Genomic DNA, 15,039 nt, shown 5'->3' with positions numbered 1-15,039 from the left:
TGTCGAACGCTGAAGTGCACAGTGCTCAAGACTCGCCTACCATCTGATGCTCAATCACTACAGAGAGCTTGATGAAATGGGTTTCGATGGCTGAGCAGACATACGCAAGCCTAAGACCAAACTTGGCTGGAGGGGTGGAAAAGTGCGCTACTGCTGGACTCCAGTGCAGCGGACAGATTCTCTGGAGTGATAAATTGATAAATATGCTCTCTAGCAGTCTTGACAGACAAAGCTAGGTTTGGCGGAGGCCAGGAGAATGCAGCCTACCAGAACGCATAGTGCTAACTGTACGTTTCAGCAGAGGAAGGATAATTGGTCTGTTTTTTAAGGTTTGGCCTAGGCCCATTAGCATCAATGAAGGATAGTGTTACTGTTACGGTATACAAAGACATTTCGGACAATTATATGCTTCCAGTTTTGAGACAGCAGTTTGAAGAATGTACTTTCCTGTTTCCACATAACTGCCCCTGTGTGCAAAGGGAGGGCCACAAAGACACAGTTTGATGAGTTTTGGGTGGAGGAACTCCAATGACCTGCGGAGAGCTTTGACCTCAGCCCCACTGTGCACCTCTGGGATAAACTGGAACATCGATTGTGAGCCAGACCTCACAAACACTCTTGACTAAATGGGCACAACAAAAAAAATAATTAAATTCCCACACACTCCAGAGTCTTCCAAGAAGAGCCAATGCTGTCACAAGCACGTGTGAGAGGCAGCTGTATATTAATGCCCACGGGGTTGGAATGCGATGTCCAAGAAACTCATAAAGATGTAGGTGGGTGCCACCCCATGAAGTTAGACAGGTGCAAGATAATACACTTATGCCATATCCAGGTGTTTGTGTCAAAGGTAAACCTGTAATATAGAAATTTACTGCATTATTTAAAATATTTAAAACCATGCAGCAGATCTTTATGGACATCTGAAGACTAGTTCAGGAGTCTTAGATTCTCTGTAAATACGCACCCATAACATTCTCTTGGAGCACTGGAGACGCTGAGCAAGGCCGTGATTCAGTTCAGATCATGTATAGAAAGATGAGTAATCAGCATTTTAAATTCCAAATGTATGCAGCCACCTGAATGAAATCATGGTTGTTACAAAACTGAGTCTAGATTTATCTTACGTCAGCATCAGCATGTGTTTTATTTCTGGCATGAATGCACGGTACATTCTAAGTGTCAAAGCTGTTGCTATGAGACGACTTGTTTTCCAGAATGTAAAAAAAAATAAAAATAAAAATAAACAGTTTGCTTACAAGTTAAACTACATCAGACTATGCTAACAAAAATGTACATATATATTTAAATGCACAAAGTACAGTTTTATAAACCTGTTAAGAGAATGTCTTTGAATCTGTCTGACTACTTTAAGAGCTACTTTAGGGAAAACCTCCATAAGCAGTTGAGGTAAGTAGTAGCAGTATTAACAAGGCTGCCTCATCAGCCTTTTGTCTTGTATAGTTTGAATCTCTCTGTCTCTCTGCACTCTGATTCTATTCTCTGAATTCTTCTCTCTGGTTGACGAGCGCTGAAAATGGCACAGGTCCAGTATATGACACAGGAACATGGGGTACACCCAGTTAACTCTTTTAGGTTTTCTGGGACCTCTGTAGAAATTACTGTACTCGGTATATAATAAAAAATCTCTTTTTTCATTTTTATTGGGGACAGAAATTGCATATACTGTCAAGAAGGTTTTTCTGGTGGTTTCCCATTTTGTTATTACTGGCATATTAGAACAGCAATGTGCTGCTTCAGACTGAAATTGAAATTCAGATTTCAGATTCCTTACTGAGTCATGAAGGATTTTTTTTTTTCATGTTGTGAGGAGAAACATTGTATCTGCCTCCCAATCTTTTATGGACTTTTAACTTCTAAGGACCTTTTTGAAGAATTTGTCCATTTGACATACATCAGCTCGCTATGTTGACAGAAAGACCACCTCTACTCCATATGAGACACTGGCACCACACTTTCATCTTCTCCAGAAGAGACGGGAGATCGTGGAAGTCTACAATGCCATGAAGCCACAGAGAGAGGTAAGGCAGTACATCCTAGTGGGGCTTTCATTAAAGACCCAATCAGTGTTTTGTTTTGATTTGTTTTGAAGACAGAAATTACAACTGATTCATGTCCTCCAACATACCCTCCCAAAAAAACAAAAACAAATCAGATACCGCATATGGCACATTGCATAGCGTTGCTTTGGTTTTGAATCTACTGCTTGACGTTACTGGAGCATATGGTTTTCTGGAGCATCTTGGAGTTGCCGCTGTTCCTTACAGGGCTTTGAATCTACTCTGCGGACACTGAGGGAGCATCGGGAAGAACTGAAAGAGAAGGAGGACCAGATGATGAAGTACTTGCAGAAGTTTGACCACTTCCTAAAGGTGCCGTGTCCATACATTATATGTTGGTATTTTGTCAAAGCGGCGCGCAAAAAGCCTGAATCCCAGGGGTGCTCAGTTCTGACCCTGGAGGGTCTGGAACCAGTTTCCTGTTGTGGTGTGTTCCTGGGCACCCTTGGCTCTTGGCTACGGCCGTCTTAGGTCAGCCACTCTTTCTGTGTTACGCACAGGACAATGAAGTTAAGCGCCGCCTAGCGGTGAGGAAGGCGAGACGAGAGAGGGAAATGACCAATCAGAAACAGCCTGAGCTTCACACTCTCCAGGAGGAGATGAAGTCCTTGGTGAAAGTGCGGGACGAGCTGGCGAGGCGCGTTAAGAGGAATGACGTTTACCACAACTATTTAGACAAAGTGGTACAGGCCAGCAGACAGGTTGGTCAGAGCAGATATTCAAGATCGCAACGTCATTTTTGTAGACGTTAGACTCCATGAATGCGAATGGATAAATGTGAATTAACAAATTGTCTTCAGTTCTGAGTTCAAATATTTAACTCCTCATATGAAGAGTTAGTGAATTGGGTTTGTTAGACCCCCAACCACCAAATTCGGCTTTATTTTGAACACCCCTGAGCTAAATAATACAAAAGGGATTGCTGATGCAGGAATTAAACTGATCGAAATGCCGTAACCTTCTGACTGAAACTGTACAGAGATCGACACAGGCAAGCCAACGTGCGAACTATCCGTTTAGTTTCAGAAGGCGAGTGAGGTGATGTTCTGCTTCGAGACCCTGTGGAACATGCGGGCGGATCTGTTGCGCAGCACTCAGCAGAAACAGGACAGCGTAGAGCAGCATCGAGCCAGGCTGGCAGGTTTCGCCAGGCAGCGAAGCGACAAGCTGCTGCGCTACAACAACGCACTGGCCCAACTGCACAGCCAGCTGGACGAGGCCCGCACCCACTGCAAGATCTGGGTGAGGCACAGTGGGCGCTGACGCCCGGCGCCCATCCAAGGGGGCTGTAACATCTCTGTTGTCTCTCAGCCCCCCCGCTCCGTTCCGCTCGCTGGATGTGCAGCGCCGGTTATTAGAGGCCTGCAAACTGCTGCTACCGCTGATGCAAATACTTGTAATGCAAATACGAAGATAAGCAGAAGTTGCATCTCTTTTAAATGACCTCAGCTGCTAAAGTGGAAACGTGTGGGAAGTGATAAACTTGTCCAGATTAGAACGGTCACCAGGACCAGTTTAACCACTAAAGTCGGCACTAGTCTTCGTAGGCAGTGGCTGATGTCAAGCTTGGGGACAGTGACAAGACCGGAAGAAAGTCTCTATTAACCGAGATTGATACCTGATCGGTGAAAAGTCACTCACTGCTAGTATTCTGGTCCCTGTATGATCAGGAGTCAAGATGGGCCCACATTCAAAACACTGCAGCCACGAAAACTCTTCTTCTGGGTACTGTCAAGATCGCCATCTTTTACCTGTACCAAATTGTGCGCAAGAGGGCTAAAGACGCTGAAGAGACGCCGCTCGCCCCAGAGGATACGTTCAAACAGCTAGATAAGGTACAACTCAGAAACGGGCATGCTTGACAAAATATTAAGCAGTGAGCAGTGGGTGTCTCATACCCGTTACCCTTTTTTTTCTTGACAGTGCCAGTGGCAGGTCACTGTAATACCTCAAAAAAAGCCACATGACCACATATATGACCAGATGTGAATGAGTGGTACATGCTTGCAAGTGTAAAAAGAAATATTACTTGATACTATTGTAGATTTTCTTTGTCTGTATGCCTGAGCAAAACGTATGAAATCTGCATTACTAAAAAGCAAGATGGTAATGTTGCCTGTTCTAGTTCTAGGTGCAACTAGAGTGTTTGGCTTCACCGAGGATGAAGGGATTTATTCAGCAGGTTGTAATGTTCTTGTTCACTGATAGATTTGGGCCTTCCTGTCTGAACTGATCTTTGTTTGGGAAAAGGTCAGGAAGTCAGAAGCAGTGCATCGCTAATAGACCTGGATTCCTGAAGTAAACTCCATTATCTGAGATAATGCAGAATTTCTCTTTATTTTAGCAATTCATCTGGAATTGTTAAGTAGAAAATATAGCAAACATTTTCAAACACCAAGCAGAAATGAATTTTTTTTAAATGTTTTTTACATTTAATTTTAACTGCCTGTATAGTGAAGATACTGTATCTTGTCCTCTCCTATCAGAAAGATGATCTATTCTACACAGTTTTCCAATTCCTTCCACAAGGTGGCATTGAAACGTCAGCAGTGCTTTAAAACAACACCAAGAAGAGAGAGAGTAAGCAGCTGTCATTTTCTTATGAAGTACACATACAGTCTATAAAATGCTCATATATTTTGTCCCTTTTTCAGTCTATATTAGGGATACGTTTCCTCATTGGCTAGTGTTTCTGAAATTGTGGCAGGGCAGTTCCCAGCAGAGGTCTTAGCAGTCCCGAATGCACTTTAAACCATATGATCCTTTTTGATCCTCACCATGCCGTGTATGCCCGACTATTCCTAGTTCCTTTATTTAAAAAAGGCACAGAGAGCAATGCGCTGTTGTCCTCTGTAAAAAAAAAAAAAAAAAATTGAAAAAGCATTAGACTCAGCTGATTCCTCCAAGCTCCACTATAGGGTGTGGCTGCATGTGTGTGTGTGTGTGTGTGTGTGTGTGTGGAGAGAGTAGACAGGCGGGTTTGTAGCCTGGTGGCGGTGGGGGAAAGGATTGCCCCCCCCCCCCCCTCCTGCTGGAGACTGTTATGTAAGGAGGGGAGGCTTCTCACCTCCCCTCCCTGTTTTTGTTTTTCTCAATGAGCCAGGCTCACCACGGCGCAGGCCCCTGTGCCTGTCCACCGGGCCCCTTTCCTGGAAAACGAGCCCGGCAGGGGCCACTCAGGGGCAGATCTGGTGGGTGGGGGGGGGAGAGAGAGAGAGAGAGAGAGAGAGAGAGAGAGAGAGAGAGAAAGAGCGCGAGAGAGACAGACAGACAGGCAGAAAGAGTCAGAGGGCGGGGGGGGGGGGGGTCTTCTTCCCCTTCCTGTAAGTCACATGGCAGCAGATTTGAGCCTGGGACCTACAGAAACCTCAGATTTGGCCAATCTAAGCTGTTCTCTAGTTTGGGGTTGTGTGGGTGCAGGTCATTGAGTGCGTGTCACCAAGGTCACACAGATCAATGCTCAAGTAGCTCATAACCTGTTAACTGATTAATAAAATTTAGTGCGAGTGTGAAGTATCTTTACTTACATGCTACAATCCAAATGCGTGTACACATATAGTTATAGGCCACTCGAAAACTAAAGTGATTAGTCATAGTCTTCATCATTTGTGCTGCAGTGAAAACTCACATGTTAACCATAGCATGTACAGAAGAGGAAGAAGAAGACAGATTTTCTTTATTTGAATAGTACACTGTCCAGCCGCCCTTAACACCGGAGAGTTCCATGAATAACAACAGCGCTATCATTTATTCCACCACTGCAGGTAGTGCATGTGCAGTAACAAGGTATTTCTGCTTATCGAGTCTAACCAAGGAAGCCTGGAATGCAAATGTTCTTGCACAATTCTCCCGCACCAATTTGTTTCACATGGATGCAACAGTCGTGCACGTATTCCAGTAAACACCTACAGCACGACTTGAGAGCTGCCGTCCTGTGAGGTGGCTGTGCACCTGGCTGGAGTTCTAATATGTCAATGCAATGTTTCTGCAGCAGGGTGCTTACACCGCACCACTGTCAAGAAAAAGAAAGGTTTCGTTTAAAGGGATCGCACTCGTTTCACAGGTGCACAATCATTAATCTACCTTCCATATGCCGTGTGCCTGTGGACTTCAGTCATGATCTTACATTGATGAAGAGAGCAGACGGTCAGACAAACAGGAGGCGGAGCCTGGAGGGGTCAACAGGGTATGGGAGATCTGGCGCTGTGTGTGGGCCTAAAGTCTGCATTCCAAACCAACATACCAACACCTGGTACCATAAGTGGAAATTAGAACCTTAGTAAACAATGGAATGCAATTAGGGAAACTTGCATACTGTGGGCATGAATAAATTCTAAAGAGCAGGAAGAGGTTCAGCTTCTGAAGATTTACTTCCTCATCATGGTTAATACTCTTTATTCACCCTCTAAGATCATGCTACTTTTACACTGGGGTCCATCTTGGAGTACTGGTAACCTCAGAAAGTCATGAAGTTGACAACCAATTGAAATGGCGCATTCAAAACAGATCTGGTCCTACTGATGTATTCAGTGCTTCCACAGTGTTCCTCCCTTTTTAATAATTGCCTGTTTTTGATACACTCCCTTGTTCATACACTCCTGTGAGCAGTGGCCCTACCGCATGTCTTATAGATTTCCAGACTAATACCAAAATGAGCTATTTTGGAGTCCTGTGTCTTTCTCTGGGAGATACTTTTACTTTTTTTGGGAAGGTAATTTTCTCGCTCTAGTTTTTTTTTTCTTCTTCTTTTTCTCAAAAGTAGAACAAATTTTGGAATTCTCCTGCTCACGACAATTTTAGCTATGTGTCTACACAGCTTCCATTTCATGGAAACTATGAATGTAAACAGTGCTCCCATTCTTGTTTACGTCTCAGTTTTGTGGTATAGAACTGGTCCCAGTTGGGTCTGGTCAGGAATTGGTTTCCAGCCCTGGAGCTTCCTTAAGGCCTGCTGCCTCTCATTCTACCCATTATCAGCTGGATTCAGTCTTCTCACCTTCCACTACTCCCCTACTCTCCAAAGCCCATTACACCCTAGTCCTGGTGCAGGCTTCTGGAAGCCTGGATCTTTTTGTAAATAGTTATCTACCTGCTATGGCTCCTACCTTCCTAATGAACATGTAGCACATTGTGCGTTCAAGCTAGACTGTACGTGCATACATTTTTTTGTAGAGTTCTGTGGGATTTAATTTCAAAATTAAAATGTGGCTCGTTCCTCCCACTACTCTATACATTTGCACATGTATATTCTGAACTGTATTTGATTGTGAAAGATTTGCAAGGAGCACAGCTAACTATGTGAACAGTGATGTCTTATCTTCTTAATGCATTCTGCTTCATACTGCAGCCCAAGACTCTTCTTTCAGCCTCTTCAGCCTCTATGAGAATATTTGTACCAGATGAATTCATTTGTGGCATATGAAACTTATGTAGCTGTTAAACTGCTCTTGAATTCCAGTACATTAAACTAAATCGTTTACCTTGGAAGTATAGGGTGTTTTAAATATTATCCCAAAATAATAATAGTTGTAAGCTCCTGTTTTAACAGAGGATTTCCAGGAGAGTGCGTTCAGAAAATGGCACCCTTACCAAACATGCATATAAATGCATAATTACTGCAACTTATTCTTCTTCTCAAATAATGTACTGTTTTTATTTTTGTCATACATTAAATGTAAACGCAGCATATAATTGTCTTTAGCTGTAGTTTAAATACATTTTTATGAGTAGATTATGTATGCAAGTTATAGATTAGAAATAAAATATCAATTTTATACTAATAGATATCCATAATCCATAATGTTCTGAAAACAAGGTTTACAACAATCGTGACGACACCAACAATAATAATAGGTAGACTCGCCTGGAATCGCATAATTTGAAGGAAATTGTATTGCAAAGGGCATAACTGTTAACTGTTTGCTATAGTGTTAATATTCAGATAATGGTTTGCTATAGTATTAATATTCAGATAATGTAATCGCTAGCTCTGACCGAAACACAACAACCAGCGCTGGAATGTTTTTACTGTGGAGCGTGCGGAGCGGAGAAGAATGTTTCAGCCACGCCCACTTCCCCGGACATCCAATCCTCAACGAGCAGCAGTTTCAAGGCGCCCCACCAAACGCCATCGAAAGCAAAACAATGGCTGAAGAAATAATTTAATTGCGCTTTCTCGTCGCAAACCTCACTTCAGATACACATAGATGTATAAAACAAGCAAGTTCGGCAAATTTGTATGGTGCAATCGCTTTTGGATGCAGCCCAGTCATGGGGTTGTTTATCAGTAGTAAGGGGAACTTGAAACCGCCCACCTTGCCCCGTGTCCTCGGTTGTTTTCCTTCTCGCGCCTGGATTCTCCATGTTGTCGAAGCAAAAAAAGCTCAGTGCAGCTTTGGCTGTACTAGAGGGGGCTGTGCATAAATGTAAGGGACGAGAAAGCAAATTAGGTCGCCTAGCCAAGAGAATAGCCGATAAGAGAAAACAAAACGGTGTCATGCCCCTCCCATGTAGATGAGAATAGAAGGCGGGAATAAGTCAGCTAAATATCAGGAATTAATTTCTTCTTGTTTTTTTATTATCGCAGACGGAACGGAGATTATTTAAGTAGGCTTGCCGTCGGTTATTTTAATATAGCAAAAATGCCGACCTACTGTTCGAGTTTGCAAAATGGACTGGATGTTGAGGGCTGTGCGTTTGTTAGATGGAAACTTCGATCATCACCCAAGTACAGAGGACGTTGTCGAAAACAAGTAAGGGCATCTGCCGTCACATGTTAAAGCGTTATGCGTCTCGGCTGTCAGCAGGAATAGCGACGCTGTACCCATCTGTATTCAGTCTTGTCCATCGCGCTTTAGGCTACATTGTTTCATTTGTGAATTAAAGATGTTCCTGTCGATATAGTGACAGTTCCGCTGGCCGTAGATGAGCGTCTGGCCATGTACTCTGTCATCCAGCGCTCTCGGAGACAATCCCACCGAACAGTTGTTTACTCTTTCTCAAGTGAACGGGTTTGCAGTCAGGATTTCAGCACACACAACACTGCAAATTATGTAATGCAGGATAAACGAATAGAGAATTTAAGACGTTTTATCAGTTATGTTTGTAACGTGTTTTAAATTATGGGTTGTCTTTTTTCCTCGTCGGCATAATTGCTGCTGATTGGCTGAGATTCGCAGGCTTGTGCTTGTTTACAGATTAAAACGACTCGAATTGTTACTCTTGGTACCGTATTTGGATTAATTTGTGATTTCCCTATTGTGTAATGTTATCGTACGTGTGCCTTTTCTCCTATATAGATCGATCTTTTAGGAGAGCAACCATTTCCTCTCCTGAGATGTTAAAACAAAATGTCACTCAAATTTGCCCTGCTTTATGCATGCTTAGAGCGTTTCTCGCAGCGTTGTTTTTTTTGGGGGGTTGTTGTTGTTTTTTTAATGCTGTTCGCATTTCTGTTGAATATAACCAATATATTGCTTTACATACATTTTCTTATTATCTAAACTTAGACTTTTTTTCAATTTATTAAAGAAAAAACCAGTGAAACCCAGCGGAACCGTGGAGGTGCAAGGTGCCGCGGTGGAACGCACGAACACGCCCTCCGTCCGCCGCCCGTTGTTGGTCGAGTTGTTGACGCTCAGTATTTTGGTGTGGAGACATGGGGTTTAAAAAACAACGACTGCCCATTTAGCGTAGCTTGGTGTTTGCTCTTAAGCTTCCAGACCCTACATTGTAGTTAAGACATCGTTTCAAATAAAAGTCTTTGCATGGTTTTCTGAACCTTATAGTCACGCATTTCGATGTAATTTGTCCTTTACCTGAATTTAGTTAATCAGTCGGTTTTGGTATGACTAGCGGGTTTTCAGTTAGTTTCATAAATTTTGCAAATATTTATTGGGTTTCTCGTACACGATAACGTTCACCCCATGAGGAATGACAAATAGCCTGTTAAGAATGCAAGGACTCGCTCACGGAACATGGACTGCCTCATGACAGCTTGTAACGTTTAATGGAAGACTACCGGACACGTTTACACTGAACTGTGACGGCGAATTAACATTTGCCTTAAGAATTCGTCACTTGCTCTAAGGTATTTTATATAAAGCCACATATAGTCTTTCGGGGCCAGTTTTTGGCCACAGTGGAAAAGGCCATATGCCAAGGGGAAAGCGAGACTTCTAGTCAAGACCCAAGTCCCTTTCTAACGCAGTAGTCATAGACATTTACTTCGAGTAATGGTTTTCTCAGCAAGTAATTAAATGTATTAGTATAAAGTACTAATACAAAACCTAATACAAAACCTGTTTTGGGTCTTTTTTTTTTTTAAGTCTAACAATCAAGAAATATGAAACAGTGATCGTGAAAATAGAATCAGCAAGATTCTGCCTTCCGTAGTTAGTTGTTGTTTGTTTTCTCATAACGCTACCCCTTTTCCTGAGGTGGAAAGAGGGTCAAGGCTTGCCACTTTAAAACGACAGCTAGCGTTACAGTAACGATGTTGGTCAGAGTCAGTGACTGAGGTAACTTGCTTGTGATGAATTGACCTTTTTTTAAAAAATTGTCTAAAAGGGTGTCTTAAAATGGATTTTAAGCACAAAACACACGTGTCATGGGTGTTTTTGTGTTTGTCTCTTCCAGTTATCTTCCATTATTTGACAAGCAGTGCTTTTAGCTAAGCCAAACGTCAAGGCATTTCCCGCTGGAGAAGCACTAGGGGACAGTACATAGTCATGGCTGTTGCTTGACTTATCTGCCTAACTGGGAAATCCTGCTTTACCTTGTTTTCTTCAGTTTTGCTGCTGTCATTGTAGATGAAAAGAGACAGGTGGCTGTGAGTCGGGTTTTGTTCTTCTGTGTTAATGTGATAACAAGTAATTGCAGTATAAGTGAGATTAAACTCAATAAACTAAAGTATGCAGTTGAGAAGATCAACAGTGTTAATGTCTTGGATTACTTTGTCATTGTGATATGCTGGGAAAATGTTATGAACTTCATGACAATTAATTTTACTTCATTTTATACATTCTGAGACTTTTTTAATACATGTTCAGGGAGATGCATGCAATGCGTTATAATATTTATAAATCATGACTTTATTCTGGAAATTCCAATTAATTGTTGTGCTATTAAACAGTTAAAAGCTGTTGTTAGTAGTTTAGACTTGTTGTGATTTAGCAAAGACTAGACCTAGTTTTGATTTGGTTGTGTATTGACACTTATGGCAGTGTGAGGCAAATGCATAATTACTTTCATCTTAGCCTGGTAACCTTTAGGTACTGGTGTGTGAAAATTCATATAAATCGTTAGCCTAATTAAGAAGACCCTTACTTGTGCTGGACACATCTCAGGCACTCTTTCAAACCACTCAAAACCTTCCATCAGGTTTTTCAGTGCGCCCTGGGAATTCAAAACTTGTTGCAGATGCATCTCGCATACTTGATGTCAGATAAACACCTGCCATGATGAGACTGGGATGTGAAGGGCTCTGGGTTGTTTTGGGGTTTTTTTTCGTTCCCTCTGTGGAAGTTTTTACTTGGTAAGGAGAGTTGATTTTTCTGTCCAGCGCCAGTTACAAGCTCCCCAAGAACGGCAGAAAACCCTCCAATGAACAGCCCTCCTCCCACCCTTGCCTGCAGTGCTCCTAATGATTGTGCAATAGTCCTCCATCTGTGTATATCAAATCTTTCAAGGACTCTAGAGTCCTTCTCCCCCCATTTCCAGAGTCCTTTTTTTGTTTTTTTGTTTTTTTTGTTTTGTTTTGTTTTGTTTTGTTGTATCAAGCATGGCTTCATCAAGGAATTTATACAGACACGCAAATGAGGAGCTTTGAACGGTGACGCAGGAGCCCATTTTCCCCCTCTGCCCCTCTCCACAGCACACGCCGCATGTACGTTGCATAAGACGATTCCTATGGCTACATGAGCTGCTCGTGAGCGCGAGGAGAATCGGCACAGGGGACAGAAGCACGGAGCAGGGCTTCTCTCGCCACTTCTACACCTTTTTTTTTTTTTTGGTGGAAAAATAGAGAGGGGGGAAAAGAAATCTGGGTTAACAGCATTAAAATTCTATCAGAGGAATGAGTAAACAGTTTCCTCAAATACTGGCAGTTTGACGGTGGTCTGTAGAGATGGAGCTCTTTGATATTCAGGACACTCTCCGGACTGGGTTTTTTTTTTTTGTTTTTTTTTTTTTTCTCTAACCTACTGTTTAATCTAAAAGGCATGTCCGGACAATTTCACGTTTCACTCTGATGCAAATATTTGGAAGCGCAAATATGCCAAAGACCTTAATTTTGCTAAAGGCCATAAGCCCTCCGTCATGCAACTGAAAGCCTGCCGCAAATGTCATGTTACAAAACACAGCTCTTATTTCTGCGCCTGCGAGCTTCATCTTTGTGGCATATGTACTGCAAGGGCTCATTCCTGCCAGACTCTCCTGTGATGAAATGGCGGGAGTGGTTTGTGTGTTTGTGTGTGTGTGTGTGTGTGTGTGTGTGTGTGTGTGTGTGTGTGTGTGTGTGTGTGTGTGTGTGTGTGTGTGTGTATTGCACTGAAGGTACATCTGAAATGTGTGGGCTTTCCCGCCCTCTGTGATTATATAACATATACCAGCCGTGGCCAGCAGCCTCATTTAAAACAGATTTTTCGGTTGCTGTGCAGGAGAAGGGTAACCAAGCAAAGAGGAGGATTTTTGATGTCGGCGTTCGGTGCATGAAAAGAATGAAACCTGCATTTCATTGCCACTCTGGGCACCACGGCCTCGACGACACCGTCAGCCCTTACGTTTCTGTAGTAGTGACTGCTCGAAAAAGTAGAAGAAAAAAATATTTCTTTTGGAATAACCAAATGTACTAATTAGTACATGTATTTTGAGAAGGGAATAGCCAAGTAGGCATATATTTGAATGGTTACATATTCTGAAAGGGGTTTGACACTGGTGTTTTGGATTTACGATAACTTCAAGGGAACCTAGTAAACCACTAGCTTTACTATTTATATATTTTTACTTCTGTCATTTAGGCTAAATGGGAGCCAAACTGCTAGGGCCCATGGACATGCAGTGTCGTTGCAAAGATGTTCATCTAGTTTTGGTTGTTTTCTTCTGACTCGTGACAGGTCAGGTAACTGGCTTGAACCCGAAAAGCCTAGAAGTTTTGGAACGTCTTCTAAGAACTCTGATTACGACCACAAGCTTCCCTGTAGCAAGCTGCACCTTCCCATGATGCCCTGCTAACACCCGAGGACAACTGGACCGTTGCCAAGGTAGTTTTATTTTCAGCTAAACTTTGTTGGATTAGTGATCTGATCTCTAGCAAGTTTTGAAAGCGGTGCATAAACAGTTTGTCTTTATCAGATAGAGGTGCTTTATCTGATGGAGGGTAAACTGTTGTCTGTCGCTGTGTCGACGGTGGAGTCTTTTCCCTTTTTACAATTCCATAATTTGTCAGTAAAGGCTATGTCACATATCATTAAGCGAGGCGCTCAACTGGGGGGGAAAAGCACATTTTGGTATTCCTGATGTGTAACAGTTGATTCAGGTTTAATTGTTATTTTATATTAGCTATTAAAAAATAAAGCAGAGAAGTTGAAATAGGTCCCCTTGGCATTTTGCTTGTATTTCATCATAATCAGAAAAAAACAAAAAAAAAGAAACCCAAATCTGTACCTTGATCTCAAATATTCGCACCAGGTCTATTTGAGGACAGCAGTCTTTTTTTTGTGTGTAAATGCAGTGCTGGCTCAGGTCTGGCCTTAGGAGCCTGCTGAGGCCAGGCTACAACTTACACTGTGGCCTCGTACTGATACTGTTGACAGAGCAAGAACAGAGCTTCTGCTGGCTGCCACTTTACCTGTTGGTTTCTGACAAACCCGCATCTGGCTGAGTCGCCAGCCACCTGCACGGTGATGTGATGCTGGGACTCCTCTCATTGGCTGGCTGGGCTTCCTTGCATGCGGAGTAGCTCCGCTCTAAGCCACAGGACTGTCTGTCTCACTGGAAGGAATCTCATGGAATATTTGGACAGAGAAGACATGACAGTACCAAGCAGAGTAGTCCCCAACTGCATACAATTTAAAAAAGACTGCACCTCCAATTCAAGTTGTCAAGGAATTGTATAGACAAGATAGTGCTATCATTTTGGTGTAGAACAACGGACTGGGAGCCAGTGCATCTGTGGTTTAGGTTAGCTCCTGCTGATCCCCAGCATTCACAGTATCACTGTCGGAAAAGGAAAGAGAACAGCCTGCTGGATCTGTTTGAGTTGCAAGGTGACACATTACTGAAGGTGCTGATGTACATACACAAGCTTGCTGTTTGTCAGCTGTCTGCTACTGACCTCTTGGGACTTTGTGGTGACTACAGGTCCCAGGTGAAAGACTCGTGCCGACAATGACCTCTCAGGACCAGGGCAAAAGTCTGCGTGGCCACAAGCCTGAATGAGATAAGGAGTCTGTTTAAGGTATTGACCCAGCAGTATCAGGTGCAGCCTTTGCAGCAGTATTCAATGATGTATCTTTTTATAGAATAATCAAAATATCAGACAGTCCAATGCCTGGCAACTATAAACACTTAATCGCTATAAACATTCAGCTGTCACTATAAACACTGTCATTTCAAATGAACGCATGCAGCTATGTATACACGCATACACATACCAATGTGGTTACTAATTAATCTACCTTGCCTTGTTCCTAGCACATAAGCACTGCAAGTTTCACTGTGCCTGTTGGGAGACTAAGGGGACCAAACCAGGTAAGACTTCATGAGAAAAGTATGTGTGCATGCGCGAGTTCCTGTGTGCCTGTGACTGTTTTGTGTGTGTGTGTGTGTGTGTGTGTGTGTGTGTGTGTGTGTGTGTGTGCACGTGTGCGTGCGCGTGTATGTGTGTGTTTGTCTCAGTGAGAACTGAGAGACTGGTAATCCCCTGCAAGTGGGCTGGTGTTTTTATAATCTTACACAT

At 42.8% G+C, this 15,039-nt stretch overlaps 1 protein-coding gene and 1 long non-coding RNA gene across 2 annotated transcripts in view; both read left to right on the top strand.

The window, feature by feature from the left end:
* Positions 1-1,345: 1,345 nt before the first annotated feature.
* LOC113578579 (coiled-coil domain-containing protein 42) lies at positions 1,346-5,018 on the top strand. The gene is made up of 6 exons (XM_027011917.2): positions 1,346-1,410; positions 1,937-2,042; positions 2,289-2,393; positions 2,582-2,782; positions 3,755-3,916; positions 4,290-5,018. Exons 1-6 carry the CDS (start codon positions 1,346-1,348, stop codon positions 4,359-4,361), a joined length of 711 nt encoding a protein of 236 aa, XP_026867718.2. The 3' UTR covers positions 4,362-5,018.
* A 2,846-nt stretch (positions 5,019-7,864) lies between these two features.
* The window catches only part of LOC113578599, a 9,447-nt gene continuing 2,272 nt past the window's right edge, over positions 7,865-15,039 (top strand). Inside the window, exons 1-4 of the long non-coding RNA XR_003410774.2 lie at positions 7,865-8,833; positions 13,196-13,342; positions 14,442-14,538; positions 14,775-14,831. This is a non-coding gene — a long non-coding RNA (uncharacterized LOC113578599). The remainder of the gene's footprint in view (positions 8,834-13,195; positions 13,343-14,441; positions 14,539-14,774; positions 14,832-15,039) is intronic.

The sequence above is a fragment of the Electrophorus electricus genome, chromosome 22 (genome assembly GCF_013358815.1).
Source record: "Electrophorus electricus isolate fEleEle1 chromosome 22, fEleEle1.pri, whole genome shotgun sequence".
NCBI classification, from domain to species: Eukaryota; Metazoa; Chordata; class Actinopteri; order Gymnotiformes; family Gymnotidae; genus Electrophorus; species Electrophorus electricus.
Note: the sequence above shows the minus strand (reverse complement) of the source record. Positions and strands in the feature narration are given on the sequence as shown.

Bases quoted from the DNA above. Each gene is read 5' to 3' on its own strand.
- LOC113578579 (XM_027011917.2), top strand. From the start codon at position 1,346: ATGTCTTTGAATCTGTCTGACTACTTTAAGAGCTACTTTAGGGAAAAC. The intron at 1,411-1,936 runs GTAAGTAGTAGC...CTATGTTGACAG, and splicing joins AACCTCCATAAGCAGTTGAG to AAAGACCACCTCTACTCCAT. The intron at 2,394-2,581 runs GTGCCGTGTCCA...TGTTACGCACAG, and splicing joins AGTTTGACCACTTCCTAAAG to GACAATGAAGTTAAGCGCCG.